The following is a 22,933-nucleotide window of genomic DNA, read 5'->3' on the forward strand; positions in this document are numbered from 1 at the left end:
AAATTTGTTCATTGAGCACCCAGTGTGTGCCTGGGGCCATCCTAAGCTCTAGGTGAACCGCAAGGAGCAGGCTAAGGAAAGCCTGCCTGGTAGAGCAGGACCAGGCAGTGCACTCAGGAAATAAATCAAATATGTAACATGGGCCTTCTGGAGAGAAAACCAGGGCAGGTAGGAGGGGATGGACTGGTGAACACGGTGGCCAACAAGGCCTCCTGAGAAGGGACATCTGAGGTGCCCATTCCAGGTGGTGGAAGGGCATGTGCAAAGGCCCTGAGGCAGGAGTGCACCTAACATGGGGTGCACCAAGGACCAGGGTGAAGAGGGGTGGGGGGAGCACGGAGGAGCAGTGGAGGCACCAAGGAGCAGGGTGGAAGGGACACTGAGGATCAGCATGGGGGTGGGGGGCCCGGAGGAGCAGCGTGAGGGGGCCATGGTTGGAAGTGCATGAGGAGGCGGCAGGCACTCTTGTCAGGCACAGACAGACACACGGTGTGAGCGGGAAGCCTTTGGAAGACATTTGCAGTGACGTGTCAGAGCTGTGTTCTCACGGGATCACTCCAGCCCCTGCCCTCCTCCCCAAGTTGAGGACAGTCAGAGGATGACCAGTTAGGAGACACAGGTCTGTCCAGGAGCACACCGTGCAGGGATGCGGGCTGGAGCAAGGCCTGCAGGGGGAGGGAGGCAGGCTGGCCAGAGAGACTGGCTGTGGTCCTTCAGAGGGAAGTGGGGCTGGTCTTTAGTGAGCACCTGACTGGGGAAGACGGGGGTGGGGCGGGGAAGAGCCTGCCTGCCACCCCTGAGGCTGACACCGAGTGGGTATGTCTGACCTCCACCCCTGCCAGTGCTGACCCACCCCCACAGCCCTGAAGCCTCTGGGGGCACCATGTCCGGCTATGGGAAGGACGCAGGTGTGGGCTCCAGGCAGGGCACTACAGGCGCTCCTCTCTGTGGGGCCGTGTAGAAGCTGTGAGCACATGACTGCCACTTCCTGTGACTCAAGCTTCATCTGCACGTCAGTTCTTCCCAGACTGCACAGGGTGAGCACTTGTACTGTTGTTTGAACGAGGAGGCACTGAACAATATGATAAAGACTGAACTCGTCATTCCGACTGGATAGTCTGGGATGGATTGAGTTGTGGGGGGACTGGTGTTGACTGCAGAGGAGCCCTGGGGTTTGAGAGCCCAGTTAGGAGTTCATCCTTCTCCAGCCTGATCATGTGGTGGTTTCCTCAGGTGTAGATGAGACAGCAATGCTGGGCTGCCCATCGGTGGTGGCTGTTCTGCGTAGTTTCCTCAGGTGCAGCTGAGACGGTAACGCTGGGCTGCCCGTCGGTGGTGGCCATTCTCCAATGGTTTCCTTGGATGTAGATGAGACGGTAATGCTGGGCTGCCCGTCGGTGGTGGCCATTCCACAGTGGTTTCCTTAGGTGTAGATGAAACAGTAATGCTGGGCTGCCCATCGGTGGTGCCTGTTGCGCATAGTGAACGTGATAGTCCCGGTGCACACAAGTGTTGCAGGAGCGGCCTGTGTCCTCCGTGTGTCACTGTGGATTAGACACTGTTTGATGAGGCTTTTCCGTGGAGAAGTTTGCCCCACACATATCTCGTGGTGCAGCTGTGAACCTTCCTCTCATTTCTGGATAGCTGGCCTGTTGCTTGACTTGAGTGTCCACACAGGCCGGCAGCAGGGAACTTGGCTATACGTGGCCCACTCTGGACTTCTCAGAGTGAGCTTAATGTTTTCAGTTTAACAACTAAACTGAACTAAAACACTAATTGCATTTGAAGGAGGAAGATTAAGATGTCAAAAATGTGTACAGAGTATTGGTTTCTGTTGTAAGTCCTAGTAAAAATCCTCCATCATCTTTACTTAAAATTTCTTTCTTTTGGTGCCTGTGCATCATCAAAGGCAGTGACTTGGATGTGGTCTTGACCTCTGGGCCTTACATGCACAGCAGTTTCCATTAATAGCTGTTCCTGCAAACATCATTAATGCAGTTTCATCAAATATATGGGTTTTTCTTCTTCAGGTCATTGTTTTTCAAACATACACAAACCAAAGTCATGTGCCCATTGAGGCAAAATATGTTTTTCCCTTGGACGACAAGGCAGCTGTATGTGGTTTCGAGGCTTTCATCAATGGGAAGCACGTGGTGGGAGAGGTAAGGGAGAACCCCGGCTGTTCTGTGGGGATGGGCCATCCTAAGTCCCTTAGTTTCGGGCTGAGTGGCAGCCTGGTCATAAAACAGGATGTTCCTGGAAGAGTCAGGCCCTTGTACAGCCAGCCTCCACTCAGACATCTGGCGTCCCTCCCTGGTTAGCTAGCCTCTGTCCCTGCCTGTCCAGATTCCTTGTCTAAACACTTCAACAAACAGTGATTTCAGTATCAAAAGTTTGAGAGACACATTGGAAAGTTGGTGAAGCCCTTTATGTATTTTTGCAAAAATACTGATCCTTTGTACCCTGCTATAAAAGCCAACTGAAGTGAAGAAAAATATGTCCAGAAGAAGTATAAATTGATTAATTCTTTGTTTATTCTAAGAGTCCACAGTTGCAATAGTAACTCACATTTTATCAAATTTAAGACGAACTTAATTTTTTATTTATTCAGAGTAAAGCTCCAAACTTCCTTTTCACTGTCAACTCTCAAATATTTTCGTCCCAGCTTTTAAAGAGCATCCTCTTCAATTGGCCTTTTCTGATTCAAATTCTTATTAGATAAGTACATTTTTATGATCACTGTATGTAAGTTTTCATTCATCTTAGATGCTTAGTTTTCTGTTTTTGCCTGGGTTTTAATAAATGTTGATGAAGTTTTCCTTATTAAAGTCTGAAGTCACTGTTCATATCGTGACTGGTACAACGCTGTCTTTTTCAGATTAAAGAGAAGGAAGTGGCCCAGCGAGAGTACCGAGTGGCGATCAGTCAAGGTCATGGCGCCTACCTGATGGATCAGGACACACCCGTAAGACTTGATGTTCATCCAAGTCAGTTCCGTGTGCTTGCTAGAAAGGGGAGAATAGGTGGAAATTGATTTAGAATATGAAATTCTAATTTTCACTAGAAATTTAGCATATGAAATTCTAATTTTCACTAGAAAGTGGAATCATTTTTACTGGTTTAGGCTCTGGAGTTTCATGTGGTTGGGAAGGGAGGTTGGGCTAGTGAGACCCATATGACTTGTTTAGATAAAGGAGGAAATGGCCAGGGTCACCCAGCGGATCCTAAGAGCCATTTCTGTCCTTGGGAACTGCATTCCCCAGACGTGACAACGGAAAGAAACCATGTGGGCACATAATTTCCATCTTCCCGTAGAAGCGTAAGATATTTACATTTCCCCCAGAACTAAGCTAACTTAGCAGTTTATCCAGTTTTCACAAGTTGTGTCTCAGGAAGACACATCTGCAGGGCTTGGACTGGTTCCACGGTTAGGGTTAGGTCTTCACAGGGTCAGATGTGGAGATCTGGGAGGAGGAGCCACAGGGCCGCGTCCACGCTCTTCTTGCCTTAACTGTAAGATGTTTTAAGTATGCCTCAGGCAGGTGCTGGGCCGCATGCAGCCTCTCCAGCATAGACACATCAGTCGTTTGTAAAGACAGCCACAAGCTTCAGACACACCTCTGAGGAGGACTCATCGCCACAATACTGTCAAAATGTGATGTTTGGAGCAAGCAGTTATTAAAATTACAATAGATTTAAGGGATAAATCTGCAGAATGGGGATTAACAAGAAGAGGTGATTATTCCACAGGGAGCTCACTACCCCTGTGCTCAAGTGCTGGGTCCCCTGGGGTCCCTGTAGGGGCATGGTGCTATTACACAGGCCCCTAGTGCTCTTTATGCAGGTGGAGGCCCAGCTTGGAATCCCAGTGTTTAAGTGGTGAAGTAACAAGAGAGGTTAGATAAAAAGTTAATGGGAAAACAAAGAGAAAATTTGAGTGCCAAAAGCAAGGCTGGAAACAGTGCCCAGCCTCTGTGGAGAAGGCCTGCAGGAGTTAGACCCCTGTGTCAGGAGGCCCAGGTGCCCTAACCATGGGTCCCCTCTTCCTCTGAGGGATCAAGCTGAAATTCAGTTCACCTGGCTGCCTGGCAGCTCGGCCTTCCTTCAGGTTTGGGACAAGTTAGGATTCTGTAGGGGACCTGGGTGACACCACATGGGTGACAGCTGGCACCCATCCAGACCCTGTATCGGCAGTGCCACCATACACCTCCAGTGGTGCCTCTCCAGGAAGTCCTGGCCTCCATACCCTTCCCTTGAGGCTGAGCGCTGCTGCCGTGTGATAATCCTGTCTTCATTGTTTATTCCCACCTTGATGTCAAAGATAACAACAATTGACTCCTCAAATCCACATTAATCGTGATATCATACACCCCTAGTCTAAGCACACTGAGTTTTCACAGCAGCACTGTTGAGTGAAACAGAGCACAGGCTTGGCCATGTCAGGAGGCACCCAACATGGGTTCAGAGGAAGTGATCCAGCCTCTTTCTGACCTCACTAGGCATGAAGTTGTTTCCTTACACAGTGATTGGCAATACTCACTAAAAGAAAGCAAAGCAATTATTCTGAAAAGTAAGATGATGAATTTTCTAGAAAAGAGTTAAATGAGGGCCAAGCTTGGTGTGACAGGCTCCAGCTCTATAACCAGGAGGAGTCTCCTGGTATACTGTGTCCGAAGAGAGGCCTTGGGGTTGAGGGGGTGGTCTCCAGGGAGGGGCGGGCAGGCATCCTGGGCAGAGCCCTGCAGCCACAGAGAGGCCATAGAGTTGCAGCGGGGGTGGGGGGATAGTCTCCACTGGAGCAGAGGCCACTGGGTGCAGCTGCTCGGATCCCAGACCGCTGGGGAAGGGCCCTGGGTTCTTCTTCCGCACAACCAGTGCTGGTCTGGAGGCCACGTCCCCTTCTCTGAGGAGGAAGCAGGCAAGTTGTGATCAGACCATTTATGTAACAGGAGGGGATCGCCCAAAGGATAGAGATGCTTCTGAGACACAGGCTAAGTCATGTACTTCCATTTCAGGACATCTTCACCGTCAGCATCGGGAACTTACCCCCAAAGGCCAAAGTCCTGGTCAAAATCACCTACATCACGGAGCTGAGCATCCAGGGTGCCTGTGCGGTCTTCTTCCTGCCGGCCACGGTGGCGCCCTGGCAGCAGGACAGGGCTCTGAGGGAGAACCTTCAGGTCTGTTTGGCGACAGCAGCTTTGTTGTGATTTATGCAGAGGGAAGAAACAGCATCTAAATAACCTAACCTTTGGGCCATAGAGTCAATTGTAGTGACATTTAGGGATTTAGACACAATTGTAGTGACATTTAGGGATTTAGACACATGTAACGTCTGCTTTATTGACTATACCAAAACCTTTGACTGTGTGGATCACAATAAACTGTGGAAAATTCTGAAAGAGATGGGAATACCAGACCACCTGACCTGCCTCTTGAGAAACCTATATGCAGGTCAGGAAGCAACAGTTAGAACTGGACATGGAACAACAGACTGGTTCCAAATAGGAAAAGGAGTACGTCAAGGCTGTATATTGTCAACCTGCTTATTTAACTTTTATGCAGAGTACATCATGAGAAACGCTGGGCTGGAAGAAGCACAAGCTGGAATCAAGATTGCCGGGAGAAATATCAATAACCTCAGATATGCAGATGACACCACCCTTATGGCAGAAAGTGAAGAGGAACTAAAAAGCCTCTTGATGAAAGTGCAAGAGGAGAGTGAAAAAGTTGGCGTCAAGCTCAACATTCAGAAAACAAAGATCATGGCATCTGGTCCCATCACTTCATGGGAAATAGACGGGGAAACAGTGGAAACAGTGTCAGACTGTATTTTTCTGGGCTCCAGAATCACTGCAGATGGTGATTGCAGCCATGAAATTAAAAGACGCTTACTCCTTGGAAGGAAAGTTATGACCAACCTAGATAACATATTGAAAAGCAGAGACATTACTTTGCCAACAAAGGTCCGTCTAGTCAAGGCTATGGTTTTTCCTGTGGTCATGTATGGATGTGAGAGTTGGACTGTGAAGAAAGCTGAGCACTGAGGAATTGATGCTTTTGAACTGTGGTGTTGGAGAAGACTCTTGAGAGTCCCTTGGACTGCAAGGAGATCCAACCAGTCCATCCTAAAGGAGATCAGTCCTGGGTGTTCATTGGGAAGGACTGATGCTGAGGCTGAAACTCCAATACTTTGGCCACCTTATGTGAAGAGTTGACTCACTGGAAAAGACTCTGATGCTGGGAGGGATTGGGGGGAGGAGAAGAAGGGGACGACAGAGGATGAGATGGCTGGATGGCATCACCGACTCGATGGACATGAGTTTGGGTGAACTCCAGGAGTTGGTGATGGACAGGGAGGCCTGGCGTGCTGTGATTCATGGGGTCGCCAAGAGTCGGACACGACTGAGTGACTGAACTGAACTGAACGTCTGTGAGATGAAGAGAATAAACACAGATATGCTCAATGACATCCTGTTTTTATTCTGTTCAGTCTCTTTAAAGTTTATGTTGGTACTGCCTGCTCATTATGAAGAATTTTGATAAACATAAAGAACGCCAATAAGCCAAAGAGGAAACTTTAAACCATCCTTAATTCCGTCGCCAGAGACACCACCAAAGCTGCTGTTGCTGCTTTCCATACAGTGTTCAGACTCCCTGCTTTGTGTGCATCTGTATAAATTGTGTACTTGTGTGTGTGTGTGGATTCTTGTGGTGAAACTGAGCAGATACTTAGTTGTGCATATGTATTTTTCTTTTCACAGGATACAGTGGAGAAGATTTGTATAAAGGAAATAGGAACAAAGCAAAGGTTAGTACCTAAAATACAAAAACCTGTCAATCATTCAGTGAACATTCATTTTATAGCTTAAGTTATCATTAAAAATTACACAGAAGAGCTGCATGTAGTTGGTCAGTAATTGGGATGTTGGATTGAGCCACCTCTCTGTTCACTTCGGTAGCTTTTCTCTGAGCATGTCTATTGAGATGCCGCACATGATTGAATTCATCTCCAGTGACACACACAACCTGAGAAAAAAGGTTAGTAGGTCTTTGCTTTCACTTCTTAAGAACTCGTATTTTAATGTTAGTTTTCCAAAGCAATACATGCATGTGGTTTAAGTTAAATTACACCAAATTACATCAGCTTATAATCAGGAGCAGCAGCTGGTCCTGCCTCACCCCTCCCCACACCACCGTCTAGGGACAGAGACTGACTTTACATGGTTTAGCTCTTTTCTGGTGGCTTCCAAAGATTTAATTAAATTTTTTACTGCTTGTTCTTGTTTCAGAAGAGCAAACATCTGTTCCAGAAGTTATCTTTTTTTTTTTTCCATGTGTGCTTCTGTTTATTTATGTTATGGCCATTATGTGTGTGCACATGTTAAGTCTCTTCAGTCGTGTCCAGCTCTTTGCGACCCTATAGACTATAGCCCACCAGGCCTTGTCTGTCCATGGGATTCTCCAGGCAAGAGTACTAGAGTGGGTTACTGTGCCCTCTTCCAGGGGGTCTTTCTGACCCAGGGATCGAGACCCTGCATCTCTTAGGTCTCCAGTATTGACAGGCAGGTTCTTTACCACTAGTACCACCCAGGAAGCTCTTATGGCCATTATATTGAATATAAATTTTTACATTTGTTTTTTTCACTCTACTTTGTATTGTAAATATTTTTGCAAGTATTCAAATTATTCTGAGATACAGCTTTTTATAAGCAACTATCCATTGTGACTATATAAGAATCTATCATTCACCTCTCGTTAAGTTTATAGGTTCTTGTTTTGTGGTTGTTGATTTTAAAAAAGCTCTCCAATGTCTATCTACTTGTCTTCTCTGGTCTCCATTCCTTCTTGCTGGAGGATCTTTCTCCATCTAGTCTTTCTTAAGGCTGCCAGAGGTATCTATTCTCTTTCTGTTATGGCAGATGAAGATGTAACCCACTTGCCCTCCTCTCACCTCAGTGCACATGTTTCTAACCCACTTATTCCAAGAGTTATAGTATGGTTTTTGGTTAAATCAATTTGCTGCTATTATTTAGTCACTAAGTCCTGTCCAACTCTTTGCAACCTTGTAGACTGTAGCGCTCCAGGCTCCTCTATCCATGGGATTCTCCAGGCAAGAATCTGGAGTGGGTTGCCCTTTTCTCCTCCAGGGGATCTTCCTGACCCAGGGATCAAACCCATGTCTCCTGCTTGGCAGGCAGATTCTTTACAGCTGTGCCATCTGGGAAACCTGGTTAAATCAATAGTAAATGTTTAAGTTATTATGAGTACATAAATGATAATTACACTGAGCCAAGAAATGTATTATGATGGCTTTTTTTCTTTTTACTTCTTTATATTTCTTGGGGGGAAAAATTGCCATTTTCTTCGTCTTCTAGTACTGTTTCTTCTCATTTGTTCTAACCTGTCATGTAAAGCCCCTCTGGGGCTGTTTTCGCTGTCTCAGTGAGTCAGCAACTCCTCTTCCCTGACCCTGCCTGCTCCCCTGGGGCTGCTGTCCACGAGGCTTTTCCTCTTTAGTTCCCAACACCTGACAGCACAGTCTCCCTTATAACCCGAACGTCTGAAAACATCCTCTTCTGCGTGCTTCTGCGTGGGTAGGTGATCCCACTCAGAACCTTGAAAAAATTGTCATCCCACCCCCAGCATTACTTCCGAGAGATTAAACCTTTTTATCCCCTGTTCTTGATAGGCAGTTGTTTTGTTTTTGAGCCCTGAAAGAATTTCATGTCTTCTCTTTATCCCTGATGTTCTGAAAGTTCATCAGAACCTGACATTCATTCATCATATATGTAATTCCTGGCCTTTAGTTCTGGGGGATCTTCTTATATTTTAATGCACAAGTGTCTGTCTCCTCTTCACCTCTCAGTGGCTCTTAGTGAGACGTCCCTGAATTGAGCCCCTTGTTTTCTTACATTTTCTCTCCTGTTGTCCATTTCCTTGTCCTTTCATCCTGCTTTCTGGGTGATTTTCTCAGTTGTAAGTTCCAGCCATTTTATTTAAATTTTCATTCTCTCTCTTTTTTTTGGCAAGAGCTCTTTTCTGTTCTGTAAGTATTCTCTTTTTTTCTGGCTTTTTGCTCAGTTGGCCTCCATTTTCATGTTAAAGGCTTTTCCTCCAGCATCTGAGTGGCCTCTCTCTATGTTTGTCCTCAGAAGTCAGTTACATGCTGTGTGGTAAGTGGGGCAAGTGGGCCCCGGGTCCCGGGGGCTCGAGGCTGGTGGCAGCTGGTCGGCTGGTGTCGGGGTGAGTCTCTTGTGTGTTTTTACCCTTGCGGGGTTGTGCAGAGTACCTCCAGGGTGTTCACAGGTATGACTGGGGATGCCAGCCTTCACTTCACTGCCCTCTGTGTCTGTGCTTTGTTTTACTTAGGACTCCCGAGTCTGGACTCTACTTGGTTAAATTTCTCTAAGTAATAAATCCTCAATTTCCATTAGTGAGAAAACAGGTGCCAGCTGCTTGCTACCAAGGGCAGGGAGGGGACCTGGGCTAACAGCTCAGGGCATGATCTGCTCTTCGGTGCCTCCGAGGGGTCCTTCCCAGGGAGCTGCAGGCCCTGAGCCCACAGCTCATGGCTGCCCCGCCATGGGGCTCGGGCAGTGGCTTCCTCTCCTCTGGCTGAATCACTTAACACAGCTCTGTCAGTTCTCCATCTTCTTATTGAAATTTGCTGGCATCTTCTCTGCTTTTATCTTTGTTCCCATTTTCAATGTCTTTATGCCCTTTTTATTGTAGGGAGTTTTGGGATCTTGCTAGGGAATAGAGTTGTCTATGTGCTCAGTCGTGTCTGACTCTTTGCGACCCCATGGACTGTAGCCTGTTAGGCTCTTCTGTCCATGGGATTCTCCAGGCAAGAATACTGAAGTGGGCTGCCATTCCCTTCTCCAGGGGATTTTCCTGACCCAGAGATTGAAGCTGTGTCACTTGCATCTCCTGCATTAGCAGGAAGCTTCTTTACCACTACACCACCTGGGAAGCAAGGGAATAAAGTTAAACACATGTAAATAATACATTCTTAACAAAGAACCCCTTGGCATCAGAGCTTTTGCTGTGTAACAATCCCAACATTTTGTGGATTAAAACAATAAGCATTTGTTGTTTCTCAAGCTTTCCTCCTGTTGCTGGGGACAGGATGGGCTGGGACAGGTGGCTGACGGCCTGGTGTCAGCCAGGGTGCTGGCCCTGGTCTCTCACCTGCCATAGGTTAGCTCAGAGCTCAGCACAGCAGAGGAGGGCAGCCCGTTCCACAAACACAGCACAAGCCCCTGCCTGCATTCCATCTGCCAGTGTCCCCTTGGCCACAGCACATTCAAGGGCAGAAAAATGGGCACGACCTCCTGAGAGGAGGAGCTGGAGAGTTTTACTACAGAGGGCAGGCCCAGAAATATACCATGCCGCCTTTGTCACTTAAAGCCTCCCCTCTGTATTTTCAGAAGGTATTTTATACTTATAAAAATACTATTTTACAATAAAGGCATAATTCTAAAATTCCCGTTGGATTTTCTGTTTTACTATTCTGTGTTGTAATTATCTTCTGCATCCAGATAACAGGATACACAGACCAGTCACCTTTGGGTCCAGGGTCTGAGACTGTCTCCAGGGGGTTGAGTTTGCTTGTGTGTATCCACTGTAGATGGAGAAGGAAATGGCAATCCACTCCAGTATTCTTGCCTGGAAAATTCCATGGATAGAGAAGCCTGGTGGGCTACAGTCCATGGGGTTGCCAAGAGTTGACCATAGCTGAGCGACTGAGCACATGTACCTTAGAACCAAGAGGATAAAAACATGATCTGGTGAATGGATAGGAAAGCTATGGTACATATACACAATGGAGTATTACTCAGCCATTAAAAGAATACATTTGAATCAGTTCTAATGAGGTGGATGAACCTGGAGCCTATTATACAGAGTGAAGTAAGCCAGAAAGAAAATCACCAATACAGTATACTAATGCATATATGGAATTTAGAAAGACGGTAACTATAACCCTGTATGCGAGACAGCAAAAGAGACACAGATGTATAGAACAGTCTTTTGGACTCTGTGGGAGAGGGTGAGGGTGGGATGATTTGGGAGAATGGCATTGAAACATGTATAATATCATATGTGAAACGAATCGCCAGTCGAAGTTCGATGCAGGATACAGGATGCTCGGGGCTGGTACACTGGGATGACCCAGAGGGATGGTATGGGGAGGGAGGTGGGAAGAGGGTTCAGGATGGGGAACACATGTACACCCATGGCGGATTCATGTTGATGTATGGCAAAACCAATACAATATTGTAAAGTAATTAGCCTCCAATTAAAATAAATAAATTTGTATTAAAAAAATAATAAATGAATTTTACTCTTGTTTTTAAAAAAAAAAACGTGATCTTGGTCACACTTGTAAAACCTACAGTTCACAATTTGGGGATCTGTTGACACATTGTTGATTTTTAATAGAGTTATGTAAATCATGCATGGATTTGCTACTTGATAGTATGGTGTAATTCACTTATTTACTTTGTTCTCACGGTTGTTTGTTTGCAGAGAACAGACTGCAAAGCTGTGATTAGTACTGTGGAAGGCAGCTCCTTAGACAGCAATGGATTTTCTCTCCTCATCGGTTTGGTTGATGTGTATCTCCCAAGAATGTGGGTTGAAAAGCATCCAGAAAAAGAAAGCGAGGTATACTCATTCTTACTTAGAAGTAGGAGATACTGTTGAAAAAGTATTTTAGGATAGATCATTTAAATTTGGAAATGATTGATAGTCTTGAAAAGCTAGCGTTACATAAAGAGCTCTCACCACCCCAGGACTTTACAATGAAAAATATTCGTGATAGAGGAGATTCCTTGGCAGTCTAGTGTTTCCACAGCAGAGGTTTCAGGTTCAATCCTTGGTTGGGATCCCTGCATGTGAGAGGCACAACCCAAAAATACTTAACGACATCAAGAATGAAAAATTTTTGTGGTTTCAAGCAAAGCCCCCATGTGGCATATTTCCCATAAAAATTGTCATTTTTACCTTTGTTGTTGTTTAGTAGCTAAGTTGGGTCTGACTCTTTTGCGACCCTATGGACCATAGCCCACCAGGCTCCTCCATCCATGGGATTTTCCAGGCAAGAGTACTGGAGCTGGCTGCCATTTTCTTCCTCAGGGGATCTTCCCAAACTAGGGATCGAACCCAAGTCTCTTGTGTCTCCTGCATTAGCAGGCAGATTCCTTACCACTGCACCACCTGGGAAGCAATTTTTACCTTAATAGTGTTCGTTGCTCAGTTGTGTCTGACTCTTTACAACCCCTTGGACTGTAGCCAGCCAGGGTCCTCTGTCCATGAGATTCTCCAGGTAAGAATACTGGAGTGGGTTGCCATTCCCTTCTCCAGGGAATCTTCCTGACCCAGGGATCAAACTCAGGTCTCTGGATAAAGGCAGATTCTTTATTGTCTGAGTCACCAGGGAAGCCCTAACTTTTTTTTTTTACCTTAATCCCTAACAAAAAGAAAATGTGCTTTCATATATTACATTGGTTAGTCTGTATACTTTTTACAGCTTTTAAAACATTGATACTGTAAAAAGAAAATTATTTACGGCTGTTAGACCATATTATGTGGCTGTTATAATCTCTTCTAATTAAAAATTGAGAGCAACATCAGCAAGATGGTCAAATAAGACATCCTTTGTATGTACCCCAAACAAATGGGCAACAGGTTCATGAAAAGATGTTCAGCATCACTAATCATCGAGGAAATGCAAATGAAGACCTGTGGTATCACTTCACACCCATTAGAACGACTGTTTTCAAAAAGACAAGTATTGATAAAGAAGTGGAAGAAAGGGAACGCTCAGACATTATTTATGGGAATGTAATCCAGTGTAGCCACTATGGGGAACAGTGTGAAGGATCCTCAAAAAATAGAACTACTAGGACTTCCCTGATGGTCCAGTGGTTAAGAATCTACCTGCCAGTGCAGGAGACACAGGTTTGATTCCTGGTCCGGGAAGATCCCACATGCTGCAGAGCAGCTAAACTCATGCTCCACAAATACTGAACCTGTGCTCTAGAGCCTGGGAGCCGCAACTCCTGATGCCCAAATGCCCTGGAGCCCTTGCTCCCATCTCTGCAATGAGAAGCCCGAGCACCACAACTAGAGGGAAGAGCCTGCTCACCACAGCCAGAGAAAGCCGTGTGCAGCAACCAAGATCCAGCACAGTCAAGAATAAATAGTAAATAAATATTACAAAATAGAACTACTGTATAACCCTGCAATCCCATATCTTGGTATATTTCAAAGGAAATGAAATTGCTGTCTCAAATACTCGCACCCCAGTGTTCATTGCTGCATTATTTATAAGACATGGAAACAACCCAAGTGTCCTTTGATGGATGAATGGATAAAGAAAATTAAGTATATACACATATGTGTAACATGTGCAACACATATGTAATATATGTTACCTACACATACAGTAGAATATTACTCAACCATAAAAAATAAGGAAATCTTGCCATTTGCAACAATACAGATAGACCTTGAGAGTATCATGCTAAGTGAAACAAGTCAGACAGAAAAATACAAATACTGTATAATCTCATTTACATGTGGTGTTTAGAAAAAGCTGGGCTCACAGAAACAGAGGGTAGAATGGTGGTGGTTACCAGGGCTCAAGGGTGGGGGAGTAGAAATAAGGTGGTGTTGGTACGAGGATACTAAGGTCTAGGTATAAAACAAATAATTTCTGGGGATCAAATATGTAGGATGATGATTGTAGTTAGGCATACTGTGTTGTGTATCTGAAAGTAGCTAAGAGGCTAAATCTTAGATGTTCTTGCTAGCTAACCTTATTGTGGTAGTCATTTCACAGTACTGTGTGCTAAATGGTTGCACTGTAAATCTTGAACTTACACAATGCTGTATGTAAATCGTGTCCAGTAAATCTGGAGGAAAGTTTTCATGGAAAGTAATAGTAGTTCTATTTTGAGTGTTGGTTGGTTATAAGATAAAAGGTCAGTGTGTGCATTTCAGTCATCACACACCACAGTGCCAGAGACTGGGACATATTCATTATTTATTCACCCTGAAGACACTTTTGATATCACAGCAATGTTCAGATATTAATTCTGTATTAGTTCTGAACCTCTCAGGGGTTTATGAGGTTCACGTTGGGAACCCCAGCTCTGACATTCTGCTTTTTGTTTGATCTCCTATAGGCCATCTCATTTTTGAATAAATCTTATTATTTTTGTTTTTATAGTAGTATTTTGCCTGATTATAAAGTTTTCAGATTTTACAAGTAAATCTTTTCCAATAAAAATTACACATTTATGCCAGATGTTGCAAATCCTAGGTACATGTGTATCTTGTTTGTACCTTAGAGGGTTTTGTGAGATACTGCTGCTGCTGCTGCTAAGTCAGTTTGGTCATGTCCGACTCTGTGCGACCCCATAGACGTCAGCCCACCAAGCTCCCCTGCCCCTGGGATTCTCCAGGCAAGAACACTGCAGTGGGTTGCCATTTCCTTCTCCAATGCGTGAAAGTGAAGTCGCTCAGTCGTGTCCAACTCTTAGAGACCCCATGGGCTGCAGCCTACCAGACTTCTCCATCCATGGGATTTTCCAGGCAAGAGTACCATTGGAGTGGGGTGCCATTGCCTTCACTAGGTGTGTACAAACTCAAGGGTCTTTGAAGTGCAACAGCTGATTGTGGTTTAAAGGGGCAGGGTAAGTTGCTGAACCCTGTAAGTAGCAAGAATTAGTACCTTTTCATTCATCTTGCCTGTGACTTGGGTTGTTGTACACTTGCTATGCTCCTGATGAAGTGCACACTCCTATGTACATTAGTGTGGGGTGTATCTCCCTTCTGGAGGCTCAGAGGATTTTTTTTTTTTTTTTTTGCCAGCCATTCCCATTGACAAGTGGCACATTCCCATGAGGCTCTGAGAAGTAGTGAGAAACCATGGGCCTGAGCCCATAGGGCCTCATTGTTTAGATTGGTGACTCAGTGTTTTATAACTGTCCCAACTATGAGTGCATCATTCAGAAAAGCTGTGGCATGGGTTTTAGAGTGAAGTTCTAGGTCTCTGGGTGCATGTAAATAACCAGATGAACTCAAGTGATAAGAAGCACCAGCCTAGCTCCTGTTTTTCTCCCTTTAGGCCTGCATGCTTGTGTTTCAACCAAATCTTGGTATTACCCTCCCTGACAAAGCTGAGAGGAGTGAAGTGATTATTTGTCTTGATTGCTCCAATTCCATGGAGGGCGAGACATTCCTGCAAGCCAAACAGATTGCCTTGCACGCACTGTCCTGTGTGGGAAAGGAGCAGAAGGTGAACGTCATCAAGTTCGGCACAAGTGAGTGCTCCACCCTGCGCCTCCTCCAGAGCGTCAGCACGTCAATGGGAAGGGGTGACTGTAACCTGTCTGTGGAGTGAGCAGCAGCACAGCGAGGTTCAAAAGCAAGAACTCTGGAGCCAGGTCCCCAGCTTGAATCCCAGCTCTGCACCTGAGCCCTGGATGTGGCCTTGGGCAGCTTACTGGAACTTGGTTCTCTCATCTGTAACAGGAGAGAAATAGTCCCTCCTCATAGTGCTGTGGTGAGGGTTGAGCTCATGTATTTAAAGGACTTTAAACAATGCCTATCATATAGAAAATGCCAGATGAGTATTACTATTGTTATTGTTACCAGTTGAACTGAGTGTGAGACCCTTGGTTTGATGAGTTCGAGGGTCCAAGGATCAGGACAGAACCTCTGAAATCAGCACAGTGGTAGAGGAGCTGTAAGGAACAGTCTCAGGAGGCACCAGACAAGCCCCACTGAAGAAAGGACTGTCCCCTTCAGGTGGGGTCCAGGGGCCTCTCAGCCCCTCGGAAGGAGCAGCATGGGGTGTGGGGACAGCCACACCCTGCTGATTATTTACTGTGCCGTTTGGTGGAAGAGGCAGCCCCTTCACGAAGGAGGAAGGAGCCAGGGTCTGCTGCTGCTGGTGGGGAGAGTTCAGATGAGCAGGGACATGCTGAGGGCCGGAGGGCGGCGTGGCCTGCTGCCTGGGCTGTCCCAATGTCCTGTGTCTTCCTCTGCACGTAGTTGGCTGAAGAGCAGACTCCTCACACACAGCCTGACCCAGGTCGTTTTTGCTCAGTAAAGTGCGTCATTTGAATGCAGTGGAATTTTTTAAAGGAATGCTGTGGTGAATTTTTTTTATGTATTAAAATTACCAACCATTATTATTGTTTGTTAGTGGTCAAAAAGTGAATATTTAATGGCAACATCTTACGCCAGTCTTATCATACAGGTTACAAGGAATTATTTTCATATCCTAAGTGCATCACGAGCAATAAGATGCCGACAGAGTTCATCATGGTGAGTACCAGTAGCTACCTTTGTCCTCTGTCTTCTCTCCGTCAGGCTTCAGTGGTTCTGCCAGTCTCCCCAAGAAGCCCTAGTCCTTCCATTTCTGTATGCGGATGGGCTCTTTTAGTTCATTAATAAAAGTGACATGAACTCATTAAGAAAATGGAAAATTAAAAAATAAAGAAAAAATCGTTCACAGTCCCACCATCTGAATACAATCAGCATTAACAGCTTTGAATGTTTTGCTCTGTCCCCTTTCTTTCTTTCTTTTTTTAAGTTGAGCAAACTAGGAATGACCAATTGTGTCCTCGGTCCAGACTAGCTGGCAATCCCAGGGGTGTTTTGATGTAATAGTTCTTTGAAAACCATAAAGAAACAAAGAAACGCCAACTAATAATATTATAGGTACTGTGTGACATGAAATAAACTAAAAGGATAGTTGTTCCACAAATGAATCATTAGGAAAGAATTTCCTTTCGGTGACAATAACCCTCACTAAGGGGTGTGCTTCAGTAAGTAATTACAGTTGGTGGTGAAGACACCCCAAAAGAAGTAAATGATTTTGCTTCAATTCCTCCAGTCTGCTACACCTACCATGGGAAACACAGATTTCTGGAAGACACTTCGATACTTAAGTTTGCTGTACCCTTCCCACGTGTTACGGAACATCCTCCTCATATCCGACGGGCACCTCCAGAACGAGAGCCTGACCTTGCAGCTCGTAAGAAGAAGCGTGCCACACACCAGGCTGTTCTCCTGTGGGGTCAGGTGAGCACAGGCGGGCCGGTCCCACGGGGAAAGTCAGCAGGTGGGAGCTGCTTGGTGCAGAGGGGCCAGCTCTGGGCTCTTGGCCCCGGCCGCTGCCTGGGTCTCAGAGCCTGAGCAGCCTCAGGTTAGCCGTGCCTCTAGGGGGGCACCTTCACCCTATTCTGTGAAGTGGAGATGACAGAGGGTCTAATAAACTTACTCGGAAAATCTCGTGAACTTGTATACATGGAAACAGCCAGCAAGCTCCACTTCAGTGTTGGAGACTGTTACTTGAATAATTGAACCTAACCTGGCAGGCCGGGCACACCCAGGGCTGATGGTCACCCCACCCCACCCCACCCCCGGCTGCTCTGTCCCTTCCCTGCACCCCTCTGACTGCTGCCATTTTCTCACTGGCATTTGCTCACCCTGCTGTGTACAGGAATCTTTCTCTAGAGAAGCTAAAACCCACGACTGTTGGGGTTCACTCCCTCCCCATTTATAGTTAATGTTTTTGCATTGAACTGAGGATTATGGTATAAAAATAAGGAAGACAGAGGAGAGCAGGGGCCATGCTGGCATTTGCACACAGCATGCCTGACCCTGCCCCCCTGCCCTCCCCCGCTGTGAGGTCACTGTCCTGACCAGTGGGCATCGGCCTCCCTGGGCAGGACGTCCCGCTGCACAGGCAGGGGTGAGGAGGGATGTCCAGGGCTCTCCTGTCCATAGTCATAGAGCAAAGGGAGCAGATCATGATTTGGGGGGGGAGGTGACCCTGAGCTTGGACACAGTTTGTCCAGTTTTTAATGTTTTCTACGGGTTTCTTCTTCATTTTATATGTACGCATTCGTGTTCACATGTTAACCACATTTCGTGAGTCTTCAGGAGCAGAGACTGTTTATTCCACCTGTTTAACAAGTGGTCCTCTCAGGCTCACACGGCAACCTCACTAACCTGTAAAAGCTGTAAATACATATAGACTCTGTCTTAAGGATTTTCTAATCAGTGTTGTAATCAAATCAGTTAGTTTTTATCACCGAAGACATACCCACGTTATCAATAGGCTGAAGTATATTTCCAGAATATCTTTCTCAAACTCTTTTTCTGAAAAAATTATTGATCACTTGTCTAATACTTCAGGAGGAACTTCTCTAACAAAGTACTCTTGATTAGTTGTAGAATAATTGAGAGAAATGTAACAGAACATTGTCAATTAAATATCAAAGATTACATTTGCCGGAATGAAAGTTACTTCCTAGTTCTTTGTCATCTAAATGTGGACCAGATTTTAAGACACAGGCTTGGTTAACTCTTCTGTCAGCCTTGACTTTAGAATCAGCTGAGGGCAGCTTTGACATTCATTGAGAGTGGATCCCAGTCACCATCCCTGTCACAAACACTCCGGAGGTTTCTCAGAATCATCTCCTCCCTCCTCCAGTGAATCAGAAGCCAGAAATTTATGCTTTTTTCTCTTGTGAAAGAGACATGAGTCTTCTGATATGTGGGAACATGGATTACCCAGACCTGTAGATGTTTCCTACTTTCTGGCCTAAGTTTTATATCTGCCTTCAGCTGCAGAACATAACGTGTCTTCCACTGAGTCCTAAGCTGTGTCAGTATTCACTATGTGTACTTCAACATGTTTCTAAAATTCCGTTAAAACGTGAAATGTTATCAGTTCTACAGCAAATCGTCATGTCTTACGGAGTCTGTCCCACTATGGCGCTGGAGTATTTGAATATTTTAACTCAAAATCCAAACATAGCTGGAAAAAACAGGTATGTGTCTCAAACATCTTATTTCAGTCTTATGTTTAAATGTGGAAATCTTATCTTCTTAGAAATCTAGTGACAGTAACTTCTGTGTTTTCATCAATGGAAAAGGGAGCTAGAAAAAGGCAAAAAGGTACCCAAAGCATATGCAACCCACCCTTAGTTACCCCTAGCCTTCCCTCCCACCCTTAGTTACTGCTAGGCTTGCACAGGAAACACTCCACTGGGGCGTTCTTCTAGCTAACTTTTTTTTTTTTTTTCCAATTTATGTATTATTGCATGGATACAAGCCTTAACCCTGGTTCTGACAACATGAATTCCTCTTCCCATCTTTAACCACTGATTACTATAAACCTCGGTGTACTGTTTATTTTAGCCACATGGAGCTTGGCCATTTATTCCATCTTGTCATCTGGATGAGCTTCAGATTCAAAACACACACTAACCAGAGCCCTGCAGGCAGTTGTAGCTAGTGGTTTGATTTCTGCTTTATATAATGTCATGGGTTGGTTTTTAAAAGTGAAATATTACACGTTTTTTTGGCTCAGATTAATTTTTTATTGTGGCAAAATATACATAAACTTTACCATTTTCAGGTGTACAATTCAGGGTTATTAAGTGAACTCACAGTATTGTGTAGCCATCACCATGATCTAGCTCCAGAACATTTCCATCATCCCAAACAGGAAGTCTATCCCTAATTCTTTTCTTTTTTTGGCTGTGCCATGTGGCATGTAGCAATCTTAGTTCCCTGACCAGGGATCAAACCTGTGCCTCTGCAGTGAAAGCACAGAGTCTCAACCACTGGGAACCCAGGGAAACCCCCTACCCCTGGTTAAACAATGACTCCTCACCCCTGCTCCCCCAACCCCCTGGCACCCACCCTCTTCTGTCTCTGTAAATTTAGCTCCTCTAGGAACCTCATATCAGTGGAATTCAGCAATGTTTGTCTTTTTGTGCCTGGCTTATTTCATTTGGCATAGTGTTTTTGAGGTCCATTCATGTTGTAGTATATGTCAGAATTTTGTACCTTTTTAAGGCTGAAAAATATTCCATTATATGTATACACCACATTTTGTGTATCCATTTATTGTCACTAGACCCTGGGGTTGTTTCTGCCTTTTGACTGTGAATCATACTGACCTGATGATTGGTGTACAGGCATGTGTTGGAGGCCCTAATTTCAGTACCCAGAAGTGGGATTGCTAAGTCATGTGGTAACTGCACTTAGTGTTTTAAGAGCTGCCATTCTGCGGAGAAGGCAATGGCACCCCACTCCAGTACTTCTGCCTGGAAAATCCCATGGACGGAGGAGCCTGGTAGGCTGCAGTCCATGGGGTCGCTGAGGGTCGGACACAACTGAAGCGACTTTGCAGCAGCAGCATACTGTTGTTCACTGGCATTTTACATTCCCACTAGCAGTGTGCCAAGGTTCCAGTTTATTCCACATCTGCATCAACACTTATTTTCACACTTTTTGATTTTATATAGCCCTCCCAATGGATGTGAATTTGTATCTAATTAAGGTTTCGATTTGCATTTCCCTAGTAACAACATGTTTTCATGTGCTGATTGGCCATTAGCATATCTTCTTTGGAGAAATGTCTATTCAAGTCCTTTGTAGGGTTAATTTTTATAACTGGAATCTACTACACGACAAAGTTGTTTATTGGTAATTAATTAATAGAATAATTCTAAGATGGTTTGTGAATTTAAATTGTGTGCTAGTGCTATTATTAAAAATTTGACTTAGGAGGCCGGGAGTGCGCGTGGACCCAGCTGGCGCTGAGCTGGGGTGGTACGATGAACGGTTGGGTGGCTCGGGGTCTAGCGCAGCGTGCTGCGGCCCTAGGCCTGGGGCTGCAAATTTAAAAAAAAAAAAAAATTTGACTTAGAATCCTGTTGGAAATATACCCAGTAGCAGGAAGGAGGGAAAAAAAAGAGCTACAATTCCCAAAGGACAGAATGTAAAGTCATTTTTAAGTGTTAGGTAACTATTTTCTGAATGTAACACTGAAAGAGAAATAACTCCTCTTGATAAATAGATAGAAGCCCAGATGGATAGGCTGAGTTCTCCCAGTTGCCACTCGGTCTCCGTCAAATGGCAGCAGCTGAGCACGGACACGCCCGCACCCCTGCAGGCCCCCACCCAGGTGCAGTCCCTGTTCCACAGCGAGCGACTCCTTGTCTACGGGCTCACTCCTCACTGTACACAGGTGAGGAGCACGCAGGCTTTTTATTATGGGAACAGCAATGTGTTTTGCTAATAACTTTCTTTTTCTTTTTTCTTCCCTTTCCTTTACCCCCAAGTCATAATATGCTACACAGTTTTTCCTGGGATCACAGTGCTTGGTTAACCAAGGGCACTGGAGAGCCTCTTAATTCTCATTAAAATCACTGAAAGAATCACTGTTGAACTAACCAGGACATTATGAAGTAGAAAAACTATAAGGAATTTTTTTTCCCATTTCAGGCAACTCTACATGCGCTGATTCAAGAGAGAGAGTATTCTACAGTGGTGTCAACTACTGAACTTCAGAAGACAACTGGAACGGTGAGATTAAAAACTTAAACTGTGCACTCACTGTTTTTGAAAGTTAAAATAATTCTGTATTTTCATATTTAATGCACCACGTCCTTCCTGCATTGTTTTCTGTGTTGACATCTTAGCACCTGATGTGATGTGGAGGGTTGTTATCTCCACAAGCGAGGACACTGACCATCAGTTTCTAAGGCAGCAGCTCTTCATCCGGGGTCTTGAGTCCAGGAGTATCCACAGGGGCATCAGTGGGCATAAATAACTGCAGTTAAACCTGGTGTTTTGTGAATGAAACCTTTAAAGGTGGTTCTCAAAGATGTGCATGTCTCCCTACAAGTTCAGTGTACCTGCAGTGCCTGGTCCTTGCCTCTTATTTTAGAATACTGAGTATAACTGTACTGGATTGCCGGGGACCAGCCCCAGCTGATCCAGGGTATTCGAAGGAGAGACAGCCTAGGCGACTATTTATATGCTAATTAGAGATATAAAGAATAATAGAATGAGGATAGCTCAGTAGGAAAATTCAGTGGAGAAAAGAGGCTGAGTAGCTTGGTTTACGCGGGAGACCAATAAAACTTCAAGACAAGAAGTTTGCACCACTTACGTAGGCCACAGGCGCCCTCTCAAATAGCGGAAGGTGCCTCACCCTAGACACCTTCTCGAGTGGGTCTTAGAAACCCAGGCATAATTAGTAAGCGTGGTGGGTTCTGCGTTCCAGATGGAGACTCAGCTGGAAGTTAAAGGGAAGAATGACATGGGGAGACCAAGCGCTGGTGAGCAAGGCCCATAGCTTTATTTTTAACAGGGGCTTTTATACCCTAAGTTACACATAGAGGATAATAGGGGATGCAAAGTCAGCAGTCTTTGATTCTTATCAAAAACCAGGGTTTCTTTCCTGCAAATTTATCGTATACAAATGGTTTAGGTGATTTACATCATCTTCTGGCCAGAAGGCCTACTAACATTTTATGACTCTTGACAAGGACTTATCAACAAAGACTTATTTTCTCTAAGAGTAATTATTTTAAGGTTTGGCGCCATCTTCCAAAGATAAAATTGCATTCCTATAGGGCGGATGTGTAATGGGTTTACAACAAAGGAAAGAATTTATTACCTTAAGGGTCTAAAGTTACTAACACCAAGGCCACTACTTATTTTTTCTACATACCCACTATTAATTAATACACATTCAAGGATACAATTCAGAGGATGTGAAAACTTGGCAACAAGCATTGATTCATCAATGAAATCCTTTACTAGTTTATTCTGACAGTTTTTAACTCTCTGAGAGGCTCTAAGCTATTTGAATACCTTAAGCTTTCCGTGCCTCTCGAGGCTGGGAGACTGTAAACAATCGTATGCATAGCTGCAGGAGTCCGGGTAAACTTGTCAGGCGAGTTAGAGAGCCATCTGAGGGGTTTGGATTTAAACACTCCTAATTGCCCAGGACCTTTATTAATTGGAGCTGTAAGTTAACTCTTTGACAGAGAGAGCGAGATGGTGGTAGGGGACAGCCCCCAGTAAAGTCAGAGGTGAGAGC

At 45.0% G+C, this 22,933-nt stretch overlaps 1 protein-coding gene across 1 annotated transcript in view; it reads left to right on the plus strand.

Annotated features, from left to right (window-relative positions):
• Window positions 1–22,933, plus strand: part of PARP4 (poly (ADP-ribose) polymerase family, member 4) — a 77,108-nt gene that overhangs the window by 28,704 nt on the left and 25,471 nt on the right. Inside the window, exons 16-27 of the mRNA XM_010851238.1 lie at window positions 2,031–2,162; window positions 2,879–2,965; window positions 5,016–5,180; window positions 6,765–6,811; window positions 6,963–7,041; window positions 11,533–11,670; window positions 15,140–15,335; window positions 16,277–16,344; window positions 16,916–17,103; window positions 18,761–18,860; window positions 20,900–21,070; window positions 21,328–21,408. Of these exons, the coding sequence (XP_010849540.1) occupies window positions 2,031–2,162; window positions 2,879–2,965; window positions 5,016–5,180; window positions 6,765–6,811; window positions 6,963–7,041; window positions 11,533–11,670; window positions 15,140–15,335; window positions 16,277–16,344; window positions 16,916–17,103; window positions 18,761–18,860; window positions 20,900–21,070; window positions 21,328–21,408 (1,452 nt within the window). The remainder of the gene's footprint in view (window positions 1–2,030; window positions 2,163–2,878; window positions 2,966–5,015; window positions 5,181–6,764; window positions 6,812–6,962; window positions 7,042–11,532; window positions 11,671–15,139; window positions 15,336–16,276; window positions 16,345–16,915; window positions 17,104–18,760; window positions 18,861–20,899; window positions 21,071–21,327; window positions 21,409–22,933) is intronic.

Source organism: Bison bison, unplaced genomic scaffold (genome assembly GCF_000754665.1).
Source record: "Bison bison bison isolate TAMUID 2011002044 unplaced genomic scaffold, Bison_UMD1.0 scf7180017864299, whole genome shotgun sequence".
In the NCBI taxonomy this organism is placed as follows: domain Eukaryota; kingdom Metazoa; phylum Chordata; class Mammalia; order Artiodactyla; family Bovidae; genus Bison; species Bison bison.